The following is a 26,834-nucleotide window of genomic DNA, read 5'->3' as shown; positions in this document are numbered from 1 at the left end:
TAAAAGATGCATTATTTTAATAATTAAAATTTCAATTAATTTCAATTCAATTAATAATTGAAGACACATTTTAAAGACTTATAGTGCTAATTTGTTTTGGTAGTTTGGGAATGTTTTTCTTTTTTCTCAGCAGAGGGCATGATCCCCTTGTGGTAGACTTTTTTGTTTTCAAATCTCTTCTCAAATACACTTGTACAAAGTACTCCTTGCTAAAACTGTAACCCTTCAAATGTTGCTATGTAATAATTCTATGAAAATTATTTTATTTACTTATTATTTTCTTAAATAATTGTAAATAACCATAAACAATCAAAAACTATTATCACATTTCATTTTTACTTTTTGTCTCTTCGTTGTTGTAACTTTGAGCAACCAAAAGTGAAAGGCTTCATTTGGAGGAGGCATTTTTCTGAAAGAATATACTAAAATACATGACAGATGCATTCCATATTATGGACAGTATCTAAAAGGCTGTCTACAAAATTTTTTTGATCTGTATATGGCTTTGAGTTTAAAGTGAGGAGGGTGTCCAGTTGGGACTAAATTTCTTGATCTAAGCCTTTTATAAGATGGGAAAGATCATTTATTTGAAAACGAGAGGATTGCATTTGTAGACATTAAGACTGAAATAACAACTTACTTCTCAAGTGTAAAGGGTCTCGCACAGATTTCTGTAGGTCCTCTCTATTACCTAGAACACCATGGGTATTGTAGACCGTCAGAGTTTCCTGCATAACACAGAAGTAAAATAAGAACACCACCATACCCAACATGGCACAAACTAAATTCTGTTTAAATTTTTAATCCCCACTTCTACTATTGCTGTGAGAATTCTGCATTTATAGAATTTTGAAGTTTACCATTAAATTATGATTTGGCAGTGACTGGTATATCTTTTTTTTCCTCCCCAGTATAAGAAGTATCGCTCTTCTCATGCACACACCAACAATTTTGCAAAGTCTGTGGTCAACCTTGTGGATTCTGTAAGTATTCCAGGTTCCTTGAACCTATTTTTCCAAAATAGAATGGTTTATATCTCTGTGTGCTTACTTGTTACTTTAGTTCTTTCTTGTAAAATATAAAAATGCCATCCTTAAGCTCATCTGACTAAGAAATTATGGAGTGGTCTGCTTCACAAAGGGTAGTGTTGTAAGAGTTGCAGGGGACTGTTATTCTTCGAATTTCAAAGATGTACCATAGTTGCTTCTAAGTGATATCTAGACCTCATTGTCACCAGAGCGGATGGGGGACAGAAACACTGGAGAAAATTAGCTAAGAAGAAGAGCACAAATTAAACTTGGCAAATGAAACTTTGTTAATAATAATAATCGGTCGAACTTATTGTCTTAAATATATGGCAAAAGAGTTAACAGATTGAGGTGTATTATGCTTGAAGGATATAGGAAATATAAAAAGTTTCTTTAAAAAGAACCCAAGTTTATCTTCTTAGTGTTCCCCTTAGTGGAATGCTTCAGACTTCATTTTTAGGTGACAGAATTAAATGTAGTCCTCAAATAAAACTAATTTGAAACAGTAAAATACATGTCTCCTAACAAAGACTTACTCTACCAATCTTTCATATTGATAATTTTCCCTTCTCATTTTGTAAGTTACAACGAATGATGGTTAAATTTTCTTGCTTTTTTCTTCTTTAAATAGGAACTCCATAGATGTGAATACTATTCACTATGTTCCAATAAATAGTTCAATATGACTAGTCATAAATTAAATGTAGCATACTACTTAGTGTATTCTAATGTACAGTGCTATTTTGTTCAGCCAAATATATTTTTAATCTGATATTTATTGTATGTTCCCTCTTAACTTAGAAAATTTTTTTTAGAAATTGCTAAATATCTAAATGATACTTATTTTCTCCAAAGAACTGCTTTCTTTTTTGCCTTTTAAGCAATCTGAAAACTTCCAGTCATATAAATACTCATGACATATAATGTGGTAGGCATAGCTAAGCAGAAGTATAACATGGATGGATGGGCCTAGAATAGCATATGAAGTTAAGACTGAAATTTTGAAAGCCAAATATACATGGTTTATTGGTTTTCTTTAATTTCAGCTCTCATCAGTCCTCTCAGAGGAAAATTATAAGTGAATATGGAAATAAACATATTAAACACACTTTTCCCCCTTGGCAGCATCTCTGTGTTAGCCATTTTAGTATGCTTGAACAGAATCACATCTTGCAAAGTGTAATTTTTATTTTGGATTACCATACAAGATTCTGAAGCTGACTAATTAATTTTTAAAATATATTGCATTTAACTCTCTCCTTATAAAATCGTTATCACTTCAGGTTGATTTAGCCACACTGATATTCCCTTTCTTCAGTGTATTCAAAGATCATCCATTATTTTCTTAATTAGTTTGAAAACAGGACCAAATGACAACATTCAGTGAAATTGCTTAATTGTGTGAATTATTTAGCTACTGGCCCCAAAATAAAGAGAACAGGAAGATACAATTTAAGTATCGTGTGATGCCACCCTGTGGTGAGGGTGAAACGGATGATATAAATTTGCCCTTCCCTCGAATGACCTCAGAGCCTTGATTCTCTCCCAGTGTTGCTTTACTTTTCATATAACAAGGCTTCAGGGACAAGCTGGCCATGGCGTTGGTGCTTGTCGAAGGATTCAATGATCCGTTCCAATCCTGCGAGAATAACTGGTTGTACTGTACTCCCCAGAGCCGTGTATCTGGCTCCAAACTGTTACCTCCTGTGAGGTTTGGAAGAGTGTCTTTATTGAACCCTGTTTTGGATTGATGTCCAGACTTTATAATCGTGACATCCCTGCTTATTTATCCCCTGGTGAGATGCCTGGCTACCAAATATACTGATTTGGGATTGAAATAAACTCGTAGGAGAGGCTGAATTGTGTGATTGTTCTTTATTCTTGCTCTTGGAAAAGAGAAAGGAAAAGAAGATTCTCTATGATGAGCTAATTATGACCTCGTGTTCTCCTCTTACCTTCCCTCCTGTCCTTCCGCTGACTCTGAATCACTGATTGTGCATGTTTGACCCAGTGTTTTCCTCCTGCATCTGTCCTGTTGTATACCCTCAGATTTACAAGGAGCAGCTCAATACCAGGGTTGTCCTGGTGGCTGTAGAGACCTGGACTGAGAAGGATCATATTGATATCACCACCAACCTTGTGCAGATGCTCCATGAATTCTCCAAATACCGGCAGCGTATCAAGCAGCATGCTGATGCTGTACATCTCATATCGTATGTACTCAGTCTTTGGTTTGACATTTATCTTTATCCCTTCATTGGAAAAGTTAAGTTGACATATCAGTATATTGATTTTAAACAAGATTGATGTTGATTCCTCTCTCTGTTAGTGAGATGCACAAAGATGCTGAGATGGTGGTTCTTTAGTTATTAGATCTACCTTCAGAGCACATCCTTACCTTCAGATCTTCCATCTACAGGGTCAACTCAGAATTCAAGATGGCTTCTGATGTTCCAGCCTTCTTGTAGGCAGCAGGAATTATGGTCCCGGACGACTGCAAAAAAACATTCCTTCCAGCCGAGTTCTTTTAAAGCAGATTTCCTGAAAGCTTGCACACATCAATTTCACTAGCAAATCATTTGTTAGATCTTAGTCACATGGCCACACTGACCTGCAAGAGAGGCTAGGAAATATTCTCTTTTGAGGTGAATTATTGAATAAAATTGAACTTCTATCACTAAGTAGAGAAGGTGCTGCCTTCTCTACTTATGGTGACACTGTTTTCTGACAGTCCTCTAAGGTTCTGTCCTAGAATCAAACCAACCAAAGTCTCCTTCCTTTCCTCTTACTTTCTTTTCTCTCAGTCTTTAATCAGCAATTTATAATAATCAGCAATATTTTGTATAAACACTAGTTATTCTCCACTAGAAAAAAGTCAAGGCCTGTGATCTGTTTATCTTTGTGTCCTCAGTTCCTGTGCCAGTATATGATGCTCAATTAATGTTTCTCAACTGGGGTTATTTAATTTAACATAAATTTAAATATTTTTATGACAACATAAATATAAATGTATTTAAAATACAGTTTTTGATTTTTTTGCAGGAGTACAGGTTTTGAGTATTCCCTGTAGGAGTGTAGACATGTTTTGGGAGAACTTATGTAATGTACTTTCCTAACTGCAACTTTTTTTTAAGACGCGTGACATTCCACTATAAGAGAAGCAGTCTGAGCTACTTTGGAGGTGTCTGTTCTCGCACAAGGGGAGTTGGTGTGAATGAGGTAAATTTTGTCAATTTTCCTAAAGTAGAGCTTTATCTTTGTATCTTATATGATCTCTTTTTTCCCTATGGCCCAGTTTATATTCCTTCGCAGGCTTGTTTAGAATGATAACGGCATTCAGAATATATTTTGAGTGATTTATATTAGCAAATAGAACCCAAAGTGGTCTTTGTTGTTAGAAAAGAGACATTGTTTCATTTTGTAATAATAATTTTCATATTTATCAGGTGAATGAAAGCCAAAGATTAGCCTAGAGATTTTTTTGGCCTCTATAGATAACTTTTTATAAGCTTATTAATTCTTCCTCTATAACTTGAAGTTATAATGCTCTTTTGCCCATGTTAGGTTTAACTCATCTATATCAAAGAGTTTGTGATTGTATCTAATCAGTATCTTTGTTTTCTCCCTATGTAAATTTTTTATCTTTATGCCTTCTACCTACCTATCTGTAGAATCAATTGAGACAATTATTTCCTTAATCTCATTGTTTGGTTTTCGTTACCTTCATTAATATAAAGAAAATTCTTACAACAGTTGGCAACAGCACCCAAAAAGCCAAATCAACTATATCTAAACCCTGATCAGTACCAGAGTATATCAGGTTATCCCCATAGCCATTGGAGACCTCTCTTGACATATTTGTAGTAAGTTGAATTTATTCTTGGTTTGGTATGAGTCAAATTGAGGTACATACCGCCTTTTATGACTTGTATATTATGTTTCCATGTGAGAGCATCAAGTTCTGACAGATGCCACATAGTAAGAGAGGCTTTCTGCTTCTTGGGCCCAGTTGCAAGGAAGAAATGACAAAGGAGCATATGCCGCTTTTTGATGCTGTGAGGCTCTACTTAGAGAACTGAGATGATATGTGGTAATGATTAAGAAATAATAACTAGCTTTGTGCACTCTCTCAAATGTCTCCCACACACTTTCAACTCTGAAAAACAGTATGGTCTTCCAATGGCAGTGGCACAAGTATTATCGCAGAGCCTGGCTCAAAACCTTGGAATCCAATGGGAACCTTCTAGCAGAAAGCCAAGTATGTACACTGACCTTCTTACTCCCTTTCATGTGCCATTCTGTCTGTATAATGCATGTCCAGTCAATAAATATATATTTTTTGTTCCTAAGTTATTATAGTTTAATTGTAGTGTATCTCCTTCCTCTAAAAAAAATGATAAGTTGAGCAATTTAAGGTAACTCTCAGTTTGTTTAGGTTGTAGAATTGTCCCTTTTCCAAAATCGCTAAAACTACACTCACTTTCTGAGATACTGATCAGCTTTCCCACACTGCAGAGTATTGGGGTGGTGAGTTGTCACTCTCTGGCTTCTAACCACATGAGTCTAGAAACAAGATGCCAGTGAGTCTCCTTCACAAATCTGATAAGAGCACAGTTGGGTCAGGAAATAGCTTAGATCTAGGGTCAAAAGAGAGCCCAAACTGTAAACTTACCCACCTACCTACCTCTAATTAAACTCATCCACTAGTCCCACCAGAAACTAGAGAAGCCTTCCTTACAGGCAGGCCCCACCCCCAGGCCTTTTAAGCCTGGGGGAGGTGGGAGAGGAGAGCACACTCCTCTAGTGGGTGGGCAGGGCCAAAAGGGAGTACAAACGGGGCCACAGACCCATCCAGTAGGAAAATGCAGCCAGTGACTGCGAGGTGTCACTCTCTTCATTAATCAGATGAGAGGAAGATGAAAAGGCAGGGGTGAGTTTCTAGTGACAAAGTGTCTAAGGCCCAAAATAGTTTTAGGAGGGGTCCATAAAAACTTTTAGTTTCTTTTAAAATCAGAATAAAATCCAATGTGCATTATGTTCCTTTTTATACCAACACAATAGTAAAATATAATTTTCTAATACATTTTTTTGTGGCAGAAGGAAAAACTGCCTAGGACTCCCATAATGCGATCCTGTGGAAGGAAGAACCAACGTGTTCACTCAAATTATTCTCTTACCTCGAAATTAAGTGAAAGGTTCCTCCCCTCTGAGAAAAATATCAGATGCCAGAAGTAAAGCACCCCGCCACCAAAGAAGAAAGGGAAAGAAATCTACCTTAACTTTATCCTACATTTATGCTTTTTACTATCAAATAATTGTCAGTAAGACATAATATTATGGAAACTTGAAACAAGATATTTATCCCGAGGCTTCTCAATTCCCTTTATAACATACTAAGTCATCAATTTATGAGTATATTAAGTCTAGTGGCATTTAGCAAACATTTATTTATTAGTATCGTGCTCAGGGAATTTGCTTTCCCAAGGAAACAGGGAGTAAAAATTAAAGGAGGTATTTTGGGCTTTGTCAGCTGGCATAAATGCTTTAAAATATGAAAGGAGTAAGACCAGGTTTTACAGCCTTGTTAATTTTTTTATTTAAAGTTGGTGATAAGTTGAAACCCCTGGAGCTGAGAAGAAGCCAGCTCTGGGGCAACTGGGAGTGTTACTGAATGGGATGATGGGGTAGGGTGAGAAATAGCGTTCATTATTAATGCCTGGCATAATTCCTTCTTAAAATTCTTCATTCCTTTGTGAATTATTTGTTTGAATTATTTAGATAGTTATTAGTTCTGAACTTTGAATTTTAAAAAATCCATTTGGAAGTCTTTCTTTAAAAGTATCTATTATCTATAATAGAAAAGAGAATAGGAAAAATTAAATGAAAAGAACAGCCCATCACAATATCAACGGTATCTATGTTAATTTTATGATTGTTATTTAATTTAAACGATTATTTACATTTAGATTGCTCTCTTATACTAAACCTTTTTAGCATAGTGTTCTTCAAGTCTCTGGCCTATTGAATTCTCATCTTTAACTTTCATTGTGCTCTGTGAGCAGGACTTCGATGATGACTTATTGCTTTTGTGCAATAGAGCTTTACAGGTCACAGAGAGCACACAGGCGTGCCAGCTCCTGTGGGCCCCAGAACCACTCGGGGAGATAGGCAGAGAGATTCATTCCCCATTTTAGAAGTGGAAACATAGCCCCAAGACATGCTAAGTCACTTCCCTGTGGGACTCTCTCATCAAGGAGAATTTGGACTAGAACTCAGGCTTTCCGATTTCTGGACCAGGGTACTTTTTATTAAACATTGGAACATTGAGTTCTCTGAGTTTACAAAAATTGTATTTCTTGCCAGCCATTGTCTTAGGAATTAACCTATGCTTCTGGAAAGGATAAATATTGATTTAAAGAAAATAGATTTTGTTCTGTGAGACCACCTTCTCTACCTGTTTCACATGGAATTGGTAATAAGGAATTATTTCAAAAGCTGTAATGTAAATTGAAGATGTGACTTTTGTTGTTTTCCTTTTCTTCTGCTTTTATTGTTCCCTTGGACTAGAATGTGACTGCACAGAATCCTGGGGTGGCTGCATCATGGAGGAAACAGGGTAAATTGTTATTATACATGCATTTGATATATGCCTTTCACTGAAATTGCTGCATATAATTATATAAACGGTCTCTTGGGTACTGGTCTTTTAGGCGAAGCATGTAGTATAAATTCAATAATTATCTGATACTTTAAAAATGAAAGGACTAATTTACTTTACATTTTAATTTTTTATTTAAAGTTGGTGATAAGAGTAAAATATAGTAACTATTTCTACTTTTATTAACCCTTAAAGGAAGCACATTATTAAATGCTTCTACGTTTAGTAGAGGCATTAATTTTTTAGTACACTTAGAATAAAAGCTGGTTTTCTACCTGAAGCCGTCAGTGAAAATCAATTTAGTCATCAATTTCTATTTTAAGGAACTCACAAAGAGACATGTTGCTGTAATAAAAATTGTACTATACTGCTTATATAATCAATAATTTTTTAAGACAGATTTATCGTGTCTAAATTAGATAGTCTCCTACCAGTAGGCATTTGAACATTTTCTCACTTATCTCCTCTCTTCTGTGGATACTTTGGGAACCAGAACAGATGCCCCAGAGTTGCCATTGCTTCTGTGAACCAAGGCCTAGAAACGTTGCCCTTTTTATCAGGGACTCTTGCCTGAGAGGCACCACTCCCCTAAGAGCCCTAAAGCTCTCCTTGTAGATAAGAAAGGTTTCCTTACCTATGTGCCTCTCCCACCTCTTTTGCCCATGCCAGACATCTGCTCAACATGGCGGTCATTTCTGGTCCTACCTCAAACCCCAGGAGGTCCGGTTTGCCAGAGCCTGGACCTACTTGTGCAGAGTTCCCTTCCTTGTTCTTCCACCAGGAATTTAGCTCAGGAGTGTGAGCATGAGGATTTGCAGAGAGAGTCAGCCATTTTCCCTGTGACTTTAGAATGCTTATTTCTAGAAATGTAGTCTAAACTCAAAACTGTTAGATTTCATGGTCTCCTTACTATTGTAGTATTATGGCTTAAACACACTTTTTTGAGGACTGCTATAGGAAGGTAACACCATTTATAATATGGGTTCATATATGGAGATGTCTTCTGTCTTCTAAACTCCCAATTTCCAAATGGATTTTTGGACTAATTACTCATAGGTATGATAAAACTATTTAATGTTAATATATATTTTCTCAAGTATACATTTCTGCATAGTTCTTGTAAGAGATTTCTGTTAACGCTGGCAGATTTTACCTACTTGCATACACTACCCTTATACATCAGGATACATAAAACTATTGGCTCACATCTTAGAGTAAGTGGTCTTTCACTCTCAAATCAAGTAGTATTACAGATATGCTCAAGGAATCAGTTATTATTTGTTTAACCTTGACTATGTGCTTAATATTCCCCTATGTACTGACATAGATATAATAATTTGATTAAACAAATCATAGAGAGGCTCATGTTATAGTCCTATTAAATCCTAAATATTACCCAGTAGCATCTGAAGGTGAGGATAAGGTATACTAAAAAAATATATGCACACATATGTATGGTCTAACACATCTTTTTAGGGTTTTATTGTTTACCCAAATTGCCTTGCTGAAGCTTGCATTATATAATCTCTAATAAATTGACCCTAACAACTCTCTCTTCAAAATAAAATCTCGTAGGTTCCCATGTTCCTTTTATTCAGGACAGAGACAAAAAAAGTGCATCCTTTACTGAGACAGAGCAAATAAAAATGACAACATTTTAAAATACAGCCTAGATGTAGTTTTGTGATGAACTTTTCATAAACTTTTTCAAGCCCAGGCACCAAAGGTCTTGAGCACTCAGGAGGTTGTAACCTAGCCCCTAAATCTATGATTTCCTTTGAGTTACTATTTTTACAAACTGAATCACACATATTTGGCAATTTGAACATAAGTGCCTTGTCAAAATTTGTGTGGAATTGTCTGGGTCTAGAGCAAACATTTTGTTCTAATTCCAGGGTTTTAATTTTCTCCTCTGATAACTACTTTTGGTAAGTTATTTACATAATTGATTCTTTATTTCCTCAGGGTATCCCATTCCCGGAAGTTCTCAAAGTGCAGCATTTTGGAGTATAGAGACTTTTTACAGAGAGGGGGTGGCGCCTGTCTTTTCAACAGGCCAACAAAGGTTAGTAATTTATGAAGTGATAATTATTTCTCGAATTTCTTTTTCTTTTTCTTTTCTTCCTTTTTTCTTTTTTTAGAATAGAATAGTGCCAAATATCAGATACTTGTCTTGGAAAGCAGGTTTGTTGTCAATCAGATCAATATTTAGTTATAAAAGTCTTTATCATGTCGAAGACCGAGACCTGTTTAAATGAATGGCAAAAGCATAGCTTCACTGTTCTGAATCTTTGGTTTTTAGTGTTAGCTGCACCCTCTCCTAAATCCCCCCTCCAAAAAACAAACAATCTTTTAAAATATCTTTGAAATTTTCATGTTAGGGTTTTCGCCCTGCTGCTAAGAGATAGTAGCTTAGATTAAAATATATTACTTTAATCCATTACTCTGACAAAAATTCCATTACCCCTTAACATACTCTCTAGGAGTGTAACTAATGTCTTGTCTTTTTCTTTTTCTTTTTTTTGAGTGGTCTATTATCCCAGATAGGAAGCATTACTAATATCGGCTAGACAAAAAATGGCCCGAAATACTTATGGATCCCACAAATACATATATGTATCTATATTATGCAGTCTCTTTACTTGGGAAGCTCCATGTTGTCAGTTGACATTTCATCAAAGTTCATATGTACAGTGTCACAATCCCCTATCCACAAATTCCTTTATTCAAAAAGTTCTGAAAATTGGAAGTGTTTTTTATGAGTTTGCAGAAAACACACTGGACAGTAGAACTTACCCAAAACTGAAAATCTTTCTTTATACCTCACAGTGTAAATATTCATAAGTCTTACTGCGGAAATATTGATGTGTTTGATTATAGGGTATGCACCAGGCCTCTCAGGGTTAGTATACAGAGCATGGTAAATGCATCATACTTTTCTAAAATACAGCAAAGTCAAAATTCTCAAATATGCCACCTTCGAAGCTTTTGGATAATAGACTGCGGACCTGTAGTAGGATGTTTGGGAAGAGTTGCTTGACAGGCAAAAAGACAGGGTTGATGCTAATTAGCAGATGGTATAGAAATTCTAACATAGCACATTTCACATTTTCTTTTAAAATACTACTTCATAAGTCAAAAATAGTCTATTGCCATACAAAATGTTTAATACTCTGCAAATTGAGAGAGGAGTGAAATCATTAGCCTTTTTTAAAAAATTAGTGACAAATGTAGATAACTGACAGAATAATGTATTCCTAGCCCCATAATTAAGTGATACTGCTGTAGTCAGGGGATGGTAGTGTGGTGCCTGAGATTTGTATAAAATCGCAGTAAGGCTGCAGAAAAAGAAACAGGAATTTTAAAGTGACCTTGCATCATTAAACTCGGCCGCCTGCCTTTTATGGCATTCATCTCAATGCAACAGAAATCTGAAAGCTTTGGAGTGTTTAAAATGCATGAAATGAGTAATAATGAATTAATGTGAGCAACTGGTATTTTTGAGTTACAATGTACTTGGCTAATTTTACCTGCTTTGCAGCTCGCCAGCTAATTATAAGCATCACACCTGAGGAAACAACGCTGAGCTGTTTGGAAAGGTTAAAGTTTCTAGTGCGTATATAGGGATCCATCATTCTCATATTAGAATCACTTTAAAAAGCCCTTGTAGATTCCAATAAAAGAGTTTAATATGTATGTATCAAACAACTGACTTTTTCCAAGTGTTTTTAGTCAATGAATATGTATTCCTATTTTATGTATTTTTATATTATCCATATGCATCTTTTCTGTGCTGTGAGAACCTTCCCAATTGCCATGTTTTCTGTCTGGTTTACAGTAGTGACCTGTCTCAAGATGGGTGAGTCCTAAGAATGAAATCTAACAGTTGGTTACATGGGAGGCCTGATGTAAAGCATTAGTTATGTTCCAGTCTGCCCTTCCCTTTTCCATTTCCTCCTGCCTGCTGAACAAAATACCAAAATACTGAAGACGGTAGAACTATTGATTTTATTCATTGGACTTTCCCCATAGGAGAGTCCCACCCAAGTATCCTGGAAACCTTCCTTGCTTCTTATAATAGTTTTTCCTTCCTGGACACGGAGGGAGGATTAGGTTTTTCTCAGGGGGACTCAGTGGAAGCCAACCCTTCCTTGAGTGTGCGCTGCTTCTGGGGAAGGAGTCTCTTTTCTCCCTCTTGTATTCATGGCACTGATCATTTGTGTTGGGATGTACTGTTCCAGTCTTCACCCAGGTGTGGTGGACATGTACAGAGAAATCTTGCCCCAGGCGATGGGAAATTGGAATAGTTCTCATAAACAATCAACTGTCTCCACAATTGGTTGCAATAGAGTTTATCTGGCAGGCAAGTTGATAGCAGCAGTAAGGTGGATTGTTTTAAAAATTTGACCCTTCCATTGTTCCAGGAATGACTGAGAACTTTCTGTACATCTGTGCATATGTACTTCGGGCAGTCTGGATTTCTTTTTCAGTGAGAATGATGGACGTGGATTTCCAGCCACATTTTTTAAAGCTTATTTGCATTTACTTGATTGTATATATCACCTTTAGCTCTGACTGAGGCATTGTTATGTTTTTGAAAATTTTGATGTCTTCTCAGCTGCCTTAAGTCAGCAAATTAGATATGTCTTATTAGCAATGCATCTTAGCTCTTTTAACAAACATGAAAAGTGATCTATTCCTCTTGACAGCTTATCTCTGTAAAAAGTAACTCTAATGGTAGAGGTCGTCTCTGGAGCCCACCACTTGAGAATCCTCCAAGAGATATTACCCCATTTAAAGTATGGTTTTTAGAAGTGTTATTAATAAGTAAACAGTATTTCCCACACAGACATCACTTATAAGATGCCATAACAACAGATCACAGAAGAATATTACATGATATCTGATTAAAGGACCATGTATACGGCCAGATTGGTATGGTGATTTTCTATGATAAATTAAAATGTTTTTTCTTTATTTCCCTAATATCTTTCAGCTATTTGAGCCCACAGAATGTGGAAATGGATATGTAGAAGCTGGGGAGGAATGTGATTGTGGTTTCCATGTGGTAAGTATAAGAGATCTTTTCTACCTTTAGCACAGCTCATACCCAGAGCAAACAAGAATAGCCTTAGGGACAAGCCAGTGCTATCATTCATTGTGGTCTACCACCTTTCTTTCAGACTTCTCTTATCAATGCTTAATCCCAGCTCAGACATATTAGAATTAATCATTTTCTTAAGGCCTATCTGGAAAAAAAACAAAAAAAAACAAACAAAAAAAACCCTAATGCATTCTTCTAATCAAATTCCCTACTTCTTACAAGTTCATAGCTCGCATTCATCTTGGACCAGTTTTACCAAATCACAAAACATTTCTTTTGTGTTGGGTATTATTTTTGTTTTTATAAAACTAGATTATTAAGAATGTAATAGAACTAAACAAGGGTGGGATGCCTGCTAAGAAATAAGCTGACTTTTTTGGTAGAGAAGCCCTTTCGTAGACGATCATGCTTTGCCAAGAAATATGGCAGGGAGGAATCTATTATTGTTTAAAGTGATTAATTCTTTCCTAAAGTATTTGCTTACTATTGTATAAATCTCCTCATCTGGATTATGCATAAGTCACACGTGGAGAGAATATTGAATGACCAGTGGGTAAGTTTCCTCACTCATGTAAAATGTTTTTTCTAGGAATGCTATGGATTGTGCTGTAAGAAGTGCTCTCTCTCCAATGGAGCCCATTGCAGCGACGGGCCTTGCTGTAACAATACTTCATGTCTTGTAAGTTCCCTGACAGTTTTGTCTTTCCTTTTATTGACATATTAGCCAAATATCTCAATATGCACATTGAGCATTTGTATAGCTTACCACAAATTTGTCGGTTGACAGTGTGCATATTAGTCTGGCAATTCTGTAGAATCAATAAATTTACCCAAGTTCTGTGGGTCACAACATTTACCTTTACTATGATTCACTGTCAACCATCCTATCTTCCAGTGCCTCCTTAAAAATATTTACCTCTACTCCTTCCAAAATAAACATGGAGAGTTCCCTATTAACACAGATGAAAAACAAGTTAAATGGTTGAATAGAAGAGGGATGATTCCTGTTTTCTTTTTAATAATACGGCCTAATAATAATATTGTTCTTTAAAACTTACCCTAATTATTTTAGAACCTGAGTATAAAAGCTAGTGCTCATATTTATACATTTGGCTTTTTAAATCTCCTATAAAAGCAAGAAAGCTAGATAAGGAAGTGATCTCTGAATGTCCGTTTATATGTGTGTAGACACATAGTTACTTCCATCTGTAGAGACCTCTAGATTTAAAAATTGAAAGTTTATTTTTTAAATCTTCCCTTTTCTCATGTATAAAACCTCTAAAATTCCATTGAATTATAAAATTGAATGATTTGATTATTTTATTTAATACCAATGGGTATCATGCATTATGGTATTCTAGATGATTCTAGCTTAGTTTATACTCACCTTACATTCCTTAACAGGTAATAAGTTGCTTGAGGGTGATGGGCTCTTTGCTTCCTCTTTTACGCAATCCCATCCAGACAAATAAAATGCCTTGTATATAGTAGGCATTCGCTGGTGTTACTGAAGGGGATCATTGAAATTTGATTGTGTATATTTAGTTAAAGCAATATTACTATCCAAGCCCTTAAGTAACTTAGTGAACATTGGGTACGTACATCAATCTTCAGAAAGATCTTAAATATTTATATTTTAGTATTTTGCTCTTTTGTCTTAAGCCATACTGCTGTTTCCTTTTTACATAATTGCCATCACATTCTTTTCTAAAAATAATACTCTGAGACAGTGAGTTTTGAAATCTAAACATTTACTGCTTTGGTTAATGATTCATATTCACTACAGAGAGTGGTATCTGGCCTTCTCTCTATTCTGCAATAATCTTGCTAGTTCATAAAAAGAGTTTGGTGATGGTTATAAGAGAGTATGAGAATTATTGCTGAATATAAGAATGCTAACTCTTTCAAATTTTAATTCATACTATCTCCTAATATCGAATTTTGATTTGCAGTTTCAGCCACGAGGATATGAATGTCGGGATGCTGTGAATGGGTGTGATATTACTGAATATTGTACTGGAGACTCTGGCCAGGTATGGCAAACTCAGTTGTAGGTAATACATTTTACTTGTAAATACACATTTTAAAGCTTTCACTTTGGATTGCATGCATGAATATACTTTGGTTCCTTTGTTTTAGTTTTGTTTTGCTTTGTCTTCTAGTAATTTCTAGTTATCTACTATGTCTTTATTTTAAGAACCTTTATTGTGTTTTTTGGACCTAAATATTTTTTTTTTTTCTAAATATTTTTTTTTTTTCTTCCAAATTTTCTTTTCATCATTTGGGTTTATACCCAACTAATTGGTTTTTCTTTTCTGGTCCCCACATCTAAAACACCAATGAAACACTAATGTTCTGTTTTCAAACATTTTAAAGCCACAAAACCCTTTCTTTTAACAAAATTTTGGATGGAAGCCCAATGTAGAAAGTAGGGAACAAGTAGCACTGCTCTGGCTAAAGTGAGATTGGGAGCAGAAGTCCTCCTTTGTCAACTCTGTTGCCATCTCTCTTCCACTTACAGAGCCCTGGCTTCATGGCCCATACACGAGCAGAATCTTCCTCATATTAAAATTTTGACAACGTTATAATTAACATTATAATTGCCTTATTTATGCATTCCTTCTTTATGTAATTTTTACATTTTTAATAATTTATATCATGTTATTCTAAGTATTTGTCACTCAAATAAACATTTGTTGAGCACCTGTGTGCCAAGCACTGCTGTAAATGCTGGGATATGGTAGGGATCAAGATAGACAAATCCTTGCATTTCTGGAACTTAGATTTTACTGGGTGGATAGAGAGAAATAAATGAACAAAAATATTAGCTGGTGATAGTATGAAGCATAAAATAAGGCTATGTGAAAAATAATGATGGGGTAGGGAGCTTTAAGTGGGGTGATCAGGTATATTTTCCTGGAGAAGTTGGCATTTAAGTAGAAACACAAATAAGGAGCTAGTCAGAAAATGGTGAATATAGAAGCTTGGCTTCTTTAAGAAATGGAGTAAAAGCAAGAATAACTGGAGAACAGTGGAAAGGATTCAAAGAAGTCAGACATCAGAGCAGGTAGGAACTTGGTTAGAATTTTGGATTTCATTCTACTTTCATTTTCATTCTGACATTACTTCAAAAGTGTTTTCCCATACTATTACACAAATATCCTTTTTATGATTACATGAGAGTCCGTCATGTTTATTTATCAGTTGACTTCTATATCTAGTGGTGGATATTTAGATTTTTGGCATTTTTTTTATTATAATTAATATGGCAGTGAACACCTTCATGAATTTTAAGAGTGTTTCTCATTCACGGTTAGCTGCTTAGGATAAGAGCCCATGAGTAGAGTTACCTATTGCCAGGTATTGTGATTTCTAAGGGGCTTCCAGTAAATAGAGTACGGATGAAGGCCAAAATATCATTTTTGTTATTGAAAATAGCCAAGTTAAAAGCCATAGCTTAGTGTGAGGACTAAAGGGGCCTCTTTATATATCCCAGATTCAAGCTGTAGCAACAGGTTTTGACAAAATCGAGTCTGCAGTGACCTCTCCCTGCAGAGGCAGGCCCTGGCCTCACATGTCATGGAAGAGCAGTAGAGAGAATATTATTTATGTGAGCAGGCAAGATGAGAATGGCAGAAGCAAGCCAGAATGCCCAGTTATTCTTCCCAAGTTTATCAGTCAGTCAATCAACCAATCAAGCACTCTACCTGTCTGGAGAAGAAATAAAGGAGCAGAGAGTAGTAGTTGGAGTTACACTGAGTTCTCTTCACTGGAGGAAACGAGGGGAGAGGGGAAGAAAGGGTCCTAATTAACCTTTCTGAAAATTCTTGATATATATCAACTGAGGCTTAATTCGAATGGAATCATGTGAGGATATGGTATGGTGAAAAATGTTCAGGCTATTTCTTGTGATTTTTACACATATCTGTTTCTTATGTTTAAATATATAAATAGGTTTCTTTGTAATTTTCTTATAATATAGTAGCAAAGTGTAAGAATTGTTCATTCTGTGTTTTATGACAAGTATATTGACATTCCTGATATATTGTTTCATTGAGTTATATTTTTAGTTATGAAGAATAATACTATTTTTATACCCATCATATTTTGTTTTGGTTCTGTGTATTCAGCTCTTTTAGAAGTATAGTTTTTCCATTTCAACCTTTAACTGCTTAATTGCAATAGAATTAACTGGAAGTAGGCTTTTTAAATGAGGGCTGATTTTCTATTGTCTAAATTTTTTAAGATATTCTTTTGATTTTGTGTGTCTAAGGTAAAAATTGTACTGTTAAATTAATTTCTTTCAGTAATGAAATATTCTTTCAGTAATTATTTCCAATATGACTAGAATGAACCTGAAATAGATAATTGTAGTTGAAGGAGTTAAGCCCCCCCGCCCCTCAAATTCTTTTGCTTTGTAAGAGGCAGTGAACTTTGAATTTAATTGGTACTAATTATGATTAAGAAAATGCGATCTCTGAGAATCAGTATCATTGGCAACATTTTGACTATCTCTTTTTTTCTCATAGTATGTTTTTGCTTAATTTCAATAGTAGCATTTACTGATGGCTTTGAGCTACTTTTTAAATTCACAATTGATAACAGAATAAACAATACTTGCAACTGACAGAACTCCTTGGCAAAAAATACTGGATGATATAATAAAGATATTTTGGAAAGATGTGGGAAATATTTTTTGTTATATGTCATCTAAATGTGTAGTGTAACACAATTTAAAATAAGCCCATTTAAATGCTATTGCTGAAGCCTGCCTCAAGTGAACCTTCTTGTACAGCATAAAACCGGGGGCTAGAATGCCATTTAGAGACTAACTCCAGAGCTGTACTCACAGGCAGAATAAAGTGCACAGATTTACGGTTCTGTTTTAAATGTCTCCAGAGAACACAGACATTCCATAATTTCCCTTGTTAAACATTTCGGTGATAAGCTACTGGCTTTTATTTGTTTAAACTGAAAATAAGTTGATTAGGAATCATCTTGCATATAGCCATGACAGTTTATAGCAACGGCTTTTTCTTCATTAGTAAAGCATTCTGCAAGTTTTTTCCTATTGAAACATTGCAAAAGTCAACAATGACGAATTAATTTTAGACCGTGACGTGCCTATTCTGAGAGCAACCATTTATTTTGCGTTTTTGTTCAGCGTGATTGTATTTTTCTTGGAGTAAGTAAATAATTAATGTTAGTTGATTAATAATATAATGATTGTGTTTTGAGTGGATTTGGATGAACGAGAAGCCACAGGGAGCTCTGTTTCTGTGGAGTTGGCCCAATATACCAGGTTTTAGTGCTGATAATTACATCTTTTGAATAGTTGCCTTCAGGTTGAATGAAAAGCTGTGGTGAAGGAAAGCTTATGTAAGAGTCGGTTATTCTTTAGAAAGATGTAGAACCAAAGCACTTTATCTCAAATTGTTCCTTAGTAAGTTACTGTTTCTTAGCAGTTCCAAATTAGTTGTTATCTTTCTGTAGTGAACTTTAGTTAAACAGCTTGATATGTGCAGAAAAGAATAACTTAATTGTATGTATCTGTATGGGTCATTCATTTATTTTCTTAGCCAGCCAATAGTAATTGAGCCACCTACTCAGTAATACTTGAGCCCAGTGTTGTAGGTGCTGGGGAGGCAGCAGGGAACAAAACATAAAATCTCTGTCTGCACGAGCTCACATTAGGATAGGACAATAGACACACAAATTAGTAAAATACAGTAAATCCTCATCTAACATCATCGATAGGTTCTTGGAAACTGTGGCTTTAAGTTTAACGATGTGTAACAACAACAAAAAATTTTACCATAGGCTAATGGATATGAATAAGAATTAAGTTCCTATGGCCTATTTTTTCACTAAATCATTACCAAACTTATAAATAAATAAAGACCCCAAACACTTCTAATATTAAACATTGAAATAAACATGAGTTATATAGACATTTGAGAAAGATGAAGAAAAACGAGTAAGATCATTCTTTTCCAACCTGCTTAGTCCAGGTTGCAGGTGGCCAGAGCCTGTCCCAACCTTGGCTGTGTAAAGCAGGTACCCTTTGGACAGCACACCCTTCCATCCAGGTACACTCACTTCCACCCCCACACTCACTCAGACAGGGACAGTTTGGATGCCAGTCACCTCACATGCATGTCTTTGGGGCGTTGAAGAAAACTGGAATCTCTGGGGAAAACCTAAGCAGATATGGGGAGAACTTGCAAACCCTGCACAGACTGTGGCCCCGGCTAAAATCAGTTTTTATTTTTCTTTCTCATCCATGTTATAACAAAACAATGTTATTCAAGGACCTGCTGTATATGAATTGTTGGTTGATGATAAGTGCTGTGGAGAAGAAAAAACAGGGAATGGGGAACGGAGGATGCTAGCACGGCAGGGGTTATAGTTTTGAAGAACATGGCTAGGGAAGGCTTCTCTGAGATGCTAATATTTGAGCAACGCCATACAGAAATCTGGTGGGAAGATCAAAGGAAGAGCAAGAGTAAAAGCCATGGGATGGCAGCTTGCCTGGCACATTCATGTAGAGTCACATCAGTCATGGCAGAGAGTAGGAATGAAGTCAAGAGATTGGGGTGGGGACGGGGTTATATGGGAACAGATCATGTTGAACTTTGAAGGCTAGTGAGTAAGTTGGGAAGAGGGGTCACATGATCTGGTTTACATTTGTAAAGGGATTTTCTGGTAGTTATATAGACTATAAGGTGACTCGGTGGCAGCAGGGGAATGGATTGGAGACTGTCGCATAATCCAGGTGAGTTTTCCATTTCAACCTTTAACTGCTTAATTGCAATAGAATTAACTGGAAGTAGGCTTTTTAAATGAGGGCTGATTTTCTATTGTCTAAATTTTTTAAGATATTCTTTTGATTTTGTGTGTCTAAGGTAAAAATTGTACTGTTAAATTAGTTTCTTTCAGTAATGAAATATTCTTTCAGTAATTATTTCCAATATGACTAGAATGAACCTGAAATAGATAATTGTAGTTGAAGGAGTTAAGCCCCCCGCCCCTCAAATTCTTTTGCTTTGTAAGAGGCAGTGAACTTTGAATTTAATTGGTACTAATTATGATTAAGAAAATGCGATCTCTGAGAATCAGTATCATTGGCAACATTTTGACTATCTCTTTTTTTCTCATAGTATGTTTTTGCTTAATTTCAATAGTAGCATTTACTGATGGCTTTGAGCTACTTTTTAAATTCACAATTGATAACAGAATAAACAATACTTGCAACTGACAGAACTCCTTGGCAAAAAATACTGGATGATATAATAAAGATATTTTGGAAAGATGTGGGAAATATTTTTTGTTATATGTCATCTAAATGTGTAGTGTAACACAATTTAAAATAAGCCCATTTAAATGCTATTGCTGAAGCCTGCCTCAAGTGAACCTTCTTGTACAGCATAAAACCGGGGGCTAGAATGCCATTTAGAGACTAACTCCAGAGCTGTACTCACAGGCAGAATAAAGTGCACAGATTTACGGTTCTGTTTTAAATGTCTCCAGAGAACACAGACATTCCATAATTTCCCTTGTTAAACATTTCGGTGATAAGCTACTGGCTTTTATTTGTTTAAACTGAAAATAAGTTGATTAGGAATCATCTTGCATATAGCCATGACAGTTTATAGCAACGGCTTTTTCTTCATTAGTAAAGCATTCTGCAAGTTTTTTCCTATTGAAACATTGCAAAAGTCAACAATGACGAATTAATTTTAGACCGTGACGTGCCTATTCTGAGAGCAACCATTTATTTTGCGTTTTTGTTCAGCGTGATTGTATTTTTCTTGGAGTAAGTAAATAATTAATGTTAGTTGATTAATAATATAATGATTGTGTTTTGAGTGGATTTGGATGAACGAGAAGCCACAGGGAGCTCTGTTTCTGTGGAGTTGGCCCAATATACCAGGTTTTAGTGCTGATAATTACATCTTTTGAATAGTTGCCTTCAGGTTGAATGAAAAGCTGTGGTGAAGGAAAGCTTATGTAAGAGTCGGTTATTCTTTAGAAAGATGTAGAACCAAAGCACTTTATCTCAAATTGTTCCTTAGTAAGTTACTGTTTCTTAGCAGTTCCAAATTAGTTGTTATCTTTCTGTAGTGAACTTTAGTTAAACAGCTTGATATGTGCAGAAAAGAATAACTTAATTGTATGTATCTGTATGGGTCATTCATTTATTTTCTTAGCCAGCCAATAGTAATTGAGCCACCTACTCAGTAATACTTGAGCCCAGTGTTGTAGGTGCTGGGGAGGCAGCAGGGAACAAAACATAAAATCTCTGTCTGCACGAGCTCACATTAGGATAGGACAATAGACACACAAATTAGTAAAATACAGTAAATCCTCATCTAACATCATCGATAGGTTCTTGGAAACTGTGGCTTTAAGTTTAACGATGTGTAACAACAACAAAAAATTTTACCATAGGCTAATGGATATGAATAAGAATTAAGTTCCTATGGCCTATTTTTTCACTAAATCATTACCAAACTTATAAATAAATAAAGACCCCAAACACTTCTAATATTAAACATTGAAATAAACATGAGTTATATAGACATTTGAGAAAGATGAAGAAAAACGAGTAAGATCATTCTTTTCCAACCTGCTTAGTCCAGGTTGCAGGTGGCCAGAGCCTGTCCCAACCTTGGCTGTGTAAAGCAGGTACCCTTTGGACAGCACACCCTTCCATCCAGGTACACTCACTTCCACCCCCACACTCACTCAGACAGGGACAGTTTGGATGCCAGTCACCTCACATGCATGTCTTTGGGGTGTTGAAGAAAACTGGAATCTCTGGGGAAAACCTAAGCAGATATGGGGAGAACTTGCAAACCCTGCACAGACTGTGGCCTCGGCTAAAATCAGTTTTTATTTTTCTTTCTCATCCATGTTATAACAAAACAATGTTATTCAAGGACCTGCTGTATATGAATTGTTGGTTGATGATAAGTGCTGTGGAGAAGAAAAAACAGGGAATGGGGAACGGAGGATGCTCGCACGGCAGGGGTTATAGTTTTGAAGAACATGGCTAGGGAAGGCTTCTCTGATATGCTAATATTTGAGCAACGCCGTACAGAAATCTGGTGGGAAGATCAAAGGAAGAGCAAGAGTAAAAGCCATGGGGTGGCAGCTTGCCTGGCACATTCATGTAGAGTCACATCAGTCATGGCAGAGAGTAGGAATGAGGTCAAGAGATTGGGGTGGGGACGGGGTTATATGGGAACAGATCATGTTGAACTTTGAAGGCTAGTGAGTAAGTTGGGAAGAGGGGTCACATGATCTGGTTTACGTTTGTAAAGGGATTTTCTGGTAGTTATATAGACTATAAGGTGACTCGGTGGCAGCAGGGGAATGGATTGGAGACTGTCGCATAATCCAGGTGAGCGACAGTGATGGGCTGGACCAGGTGTTAGCAGTGGAGGTGGAGAAAAGTGGTCAGATTATATTTTGATTATATTTTGAAGATAGAGCTATTGGGATTCTTTGACAGACTAGAGAGAGTATGAGAGAAACAGAGGATGACTTTCTAGTTGGGGCCTGAACAACTGAAAGAATGGAACTGTCATTTACTAAGAAGGTGGAAACCGAGAAGGACCTCGATGCATACCGCTGTTTCCTATTCACTTGTCATACCTGCGTCTTTTTTTCCTTTTCATATTTGCTTTGAACACTGTAGCAGAGCCTTTGAGTTGAATTTTTTTTTTTTAGCTCTCTTAAATGTGGTAAGTGAAATATACAGAGAGTAAACATTTTAACTTAATTTATTCAGGGTAATTTTGGGGGAAAATGAAATGTACTTCTGAACAATTATTTGATAAATAGACATGAAAAAAGAAATATCCATCATATCTGGATTGTTCTAATAACATGTCTATGGTTTGAGAGGTCAGAAATTAATAAAGATACAATACTCACATTGAATTGAAAGGCAGAATATTTCTTTCATTTTAGTGATGTGGCCTATAGGTAAGTGTCATGGGTGTCAAATATAGATTTGACATTTTTCACAGAGTTGAGCCGATCTTGTAAATTAGGGCCTGAATGTGTCCACTCCTACATAACAAGCTGAATCATTCCTTTCATTGTCCATTTTAATCCCTTCTTCTTTTAACTCTGCAGGCAAGTGAATGTAAATTATTATTCTGGTCCACCTAATGGAAAACGGAACTATAAAAAGCACCCACTGTGTGTACCTAATTTACTTATTTTTACCAATAATAAGATAATTAATTTGAGTAAGCTACTTAAGGAGTTACTCATGTTTTCCTCAACATTTCTAATTATATATTGACCATGCTTGCATTTTTTTTTTACATTTTTATATATCGTGCACATACCTGAAGGTACTAATGCTGAAGATTAACTAAAGAGATCATATTTTTCAGTGCCCACCAAATCTTCATAAGCAAGATGGATATGCATGCAATCAAAATCAGGTATGCTGAGTTATAAGTTTTAAATACAATTTTGAAAGGATTCATTTGCAAGTTTTTTTCTTTTTGATAAATATACTTTTGAAGGGAAATCACAATTCAAACAACAGTCAATTATTGCAGTGGTCTTCTAATTCAGAGTTGCTTAGTGTCAGACCAGATACAAAATATAGTATATTTTGCTCTGGTTGCAGATTGTCCAGATAGAAGGCAAGGCAAAAAATGTGATGGCTGAAGAATTCACAACCTAATTTATTGAGTCATGACTGTTTATTATGGATTTATATGACAATCTGTTGTAACGTGTTTTTTGTTTTTGTCCGCCCCCCTCACCCCCAAAGCCATATTATAACCTAACCATTCACAAAAAAAGGAGCTAAAAGTTATTTTGGTATCACCTAAAGAAGTGTCTGAATTTTTGTTTACCATGAAATTTTACATTTTAGATGATGAGTTTGGATTTAAAGGGCTAGGCTATGAGACCTTGACTGAGTTTTAGATTTTGGCTGTGATTCCTATGCTTCTCTTAAGATGTTTGTGAGTCTTATTTTCACTGCGAAAATATTTGATTGAGGAATGAAAAAGAAGTTTATCTATACAACAAAAAGGAAACTTTGCAGGGGGAAATTTGGGGGGAAAGAGAACTGACTCCATGTGTCCCATAACATGCGTGTGCTTGTCCTCAGGGCCGCTGCTACAACGGGGAGTGCAAGACGCGGGATAACCAGTGTCAGTACATCTGGGGAACAAGTAGGTCACGCTCTCCCGTAGATGGCCACACTCAGATTTCTGTTGCATAGTGTTCTTCTCTGCCAGTCTTGCTGAAAGAGATGTATAGCTTGGAGTGATGTGTTTTGTTTGTTTGTTTGTTTTTTAAAAACAAAACAAAACAAAATCCAGACAAGGGTGAGATAAAGAGAACTGTGAATCTTAGTCACAAAACTACAGATAACAGCTGCTGAAGTTGGGGACTCGTCATCAGAACCAAACGGTGTCATTCAGTGCTTGCGGCTGCAAGAGCAGGGATATTACATCCACTGGCAAAGATTGGGTTGTGTGCAGCATCACGTTCACTATCCAGCCATTTGCATAGTTTACTTCGTATCTTGGATTTAACATCCCTCTTCTCCACGTTAGTTTTCTATTCTTTTACCCCAGGAAAGTTCCAGCCCTTTATTTTTTAAATTCTGTAATTTACTATCCTCGGTTTAAAGTGAAGAAATACAGGTACTTCCCAAAGACACATAGAAATTTAGATACACGGTCGTGGTTTTCAGTATGTTTCCTAAATGCTAATGCACATGTTATCTTCCTGACCTTTCCAGTGCCTCTCCAGTGAACTTTGATTCTTGAGGGACAGAACAGAAAAGAAAGAAGTGGGTCTGCCTTGCTGGCTGAGGCCAGGTCACCCCCTCAATGAAAAGAAAGCACATAACTGGAGAATAGAGCCCCTCCCCTGCACAAGTGATTTCAGTGTCAAATGTCATTTAGCTGAAAGATTTACATTTGGTTCTTCAGTTTTGACAGAGGAAAGATAATGAAATATTTGTCTTTCGAAGGGTTTAAATATCAAAACCCAAGTGCCAACATAAAATCTCAATTGACTAAGACTTTATAATATCTCCTGATAGTAATATAAAGCAGAACTAAGAATGTTTATTGATTTTCTATGTATCATTTCACTAATTTCTGCTGATGATTATTCCTACCTTCCATCTTCAAACCCACCAACAAGAATTAGAAATAAGTTTGTTTCTCAAGTTAAAAACAGTTATGTGTTGGAGCTGTCTTGTATTAGCCCACAAGAGCCAGTTGTTAAATTTTTAGGAATTGTAGAAGCCAATTGACATTACATTGATACCTTGAAATTAGCCACGCATTATACCATGGAAATTTGCATAACGATATTTATACCATGCAAATTGGTCAATGCTGCAAATTAGGAATTTTTTTTTTCTGGAGAAACCAGTCGTTAAACATTTGCTGTCACATTACTGGTTATGGCTAACAAAGAGAACTGAAATAATTTCCTCCTCTTGCTTATGTCCAAAAGAGGCTTCAGGGTCTGACAAGTTCTGTTATGAAAAGCTGAATACAGAAGGCACAGAGAAGGGAAACTGTGGGAAAGATGGAGATCGATGGATCCAGTGCAGCAAACAGTGAGTACTCAGCTCTGGAGCCTAATGAAATGGGCACAAAATAAACGTTACTGAATTTTTTATAAATGTTCAACTATTTCAAATTTTATAGTATACGTCTAAAATTTTTTTTATCAGTTTATTTAGAGACAAATGCCGTGGCACAGACTCACTCCATTTCTGTAAAATTCAGAAAATCTCTCACATGCTGTATTTTACTTGATGCTTTTTTTGAAGAGATACTTTGCCAACATATTACAAATTAATATTAGGTTTTAATTTTCTACTGTTGCTAGAAGATATGCCCTATGAATGCACTAATATAGACAGAGCTCTATAAGCAAAATATGTAGACCATATGTATTTTGGGGAACATTTAAAGTGACATAACATATATTTTTGATAATTTAACAAGTGCAGCACCTTTTGATTTGGTTAAATAACTAATATCTATATCAGATTTTTTTCCCTTCTAAAAGCCATCTAGTTTGTTCATATCAGACATCTTTACTGAGGAAATGAAATATTTTCAGAGCACATCAGTGGTGTTTTGCCTTGATTATTGAGGAAAATTAAAATTGTGATTTAATGGTTTATTAAAGTTAACTCAATAACTTAGATCTTTGAGACCATTAAGTTATAGGCCAAAGCTCCTGTTTTTTTCTGTAGCAATGAGGGTTCTTCTCTCAATTTAGAAGCACAGCAAGGATTTAAGGAAAATTTTTATTTCTCTGGTTAATATTTCTATGTTGCACTGTATGAAACTTTGCAATTTCATCTAGTCTTTGATGAGAGATGAGGCCTTAAGAGACAATAAATTGTTGATCATAATTTCTATAAAATCAACCCAAAATATAGAACAATGCTTCCTACCTCACGAGTGAGGTACAGATGTTCTGCAGTGTTCAGTCCTTGAGGAACCAGGGAAAAGGAGAAAGTGGGATCTAAATTTGCCAAAATCCATGGGATTGAATGTCTCTAGATATGATTAAGTTCGTTCCTTAACTTGGTGTCCTAGACAAATCCAATCATTTCTCTGTGTCTCTGTGACTTCATAAAGTTTGAGAGGCATTGGATCAGATCATTGTAAAAGATAGCTTTTGCATACTGATAACAGAATATCCAACTACCAAGAAATTAAAGAAAAACAATGTGTGTTTTCTGAAACTTGTAAATATCATGAAACGTAAGATATAGATAGAAAAGTGAGTAATACCAAAATATACATTTAACCAAATAGTTATGAAGTGAATTTTTGTGTAACCTCTATCTGGATCAAGAAATAGAACACTGAAGCATCCTAGAAAATTATTCTTTCCCCTCATGATGTCCCTGTCTCTCTTCTGGAGGTACTATCATTTTGACTTTATGGCAATATCTTTCTTGGTTTTCTTTAGAGTTTTACTACCTAACTTTCCATCTCTAAATGATATATTTTGCCAAAAG

At 35.8% G+C, this 26,834-nt stretch overlaps 1 protein-coding gene across 2 annotated transcripts in view; it reads left to right on the top strand.

Moving 5' to 3' along the window:
• The window catches only part of ADAM23 (ADAM metallopeptidase domain 23), a 155,054-nt gene that overhangs the window by 101,073 nt on the left and 27,147 nt on the right, over positions 1-26,834 (top strand). For both annotated transcript variants that reach the window (XM_011369705.2, XM_023536301.1), the window contains exons 10-21: positions 912-983; positions 3,078-3,241; positions 4,163-4,247; positions 5,196-5,286; positions 7,596-7,644; positions 9,652-9,751; positions 12,683-12,754; positions 13,380-13,469; positions 14,743-14,823; positions 23,203-23,253; positions 23,937-24,000; positions 25,304-25,409. In XM_011369705.2, coding sequence (XP_011368007.2) covers positions 912-983; positions 3,078-3,241; positions 4,163-4,247; positions 5,196-5,286; positions 7,596-7,644; positions 9,652-9,751; positions 12,683-12,754; positions 13,380-13,469; positions 14,743-14,823; positions 23,203-23,253; positions 23,937-24,000; positions 25,304-25,409 — 1,025 coding nt within the window. The remainder of the gene's footprint in view (positions 1-911; positions 984-3,077; positions 3,242-4,162; positions 4,248-5,195; positions 5,287-7,595; positions 7,645-9,651; positions 9,752-12,682; positions 12,755-13,379; positions 13,470-14,742; positions 14,824-23,202; positions 23,254-23,936; positions 24,001-25,303; positions 25,410-26,834) is intronic.

The sequence above is a fragment of the Pteropus vampyrus genome, unplaced genomic scaffold, assembly GCF_000151845.1.
Source record: "Pteropus vampyrus isolate Shadow unplaced genomic scaffold, Pvam_2.0 Scaffold152, whole genome shotgun sequence".
NCBI lineage: Eukaryota > Metazoa > Chordata > Mammalia > Chiroptera > Pteropodidae > Pteropus > Pteropus vampyrus.
The sequence above is the reverse complement of the archived record's forward strand: the minus strand, read 5'-3'. Positions and strand labels throughout refer to the sequence as shown.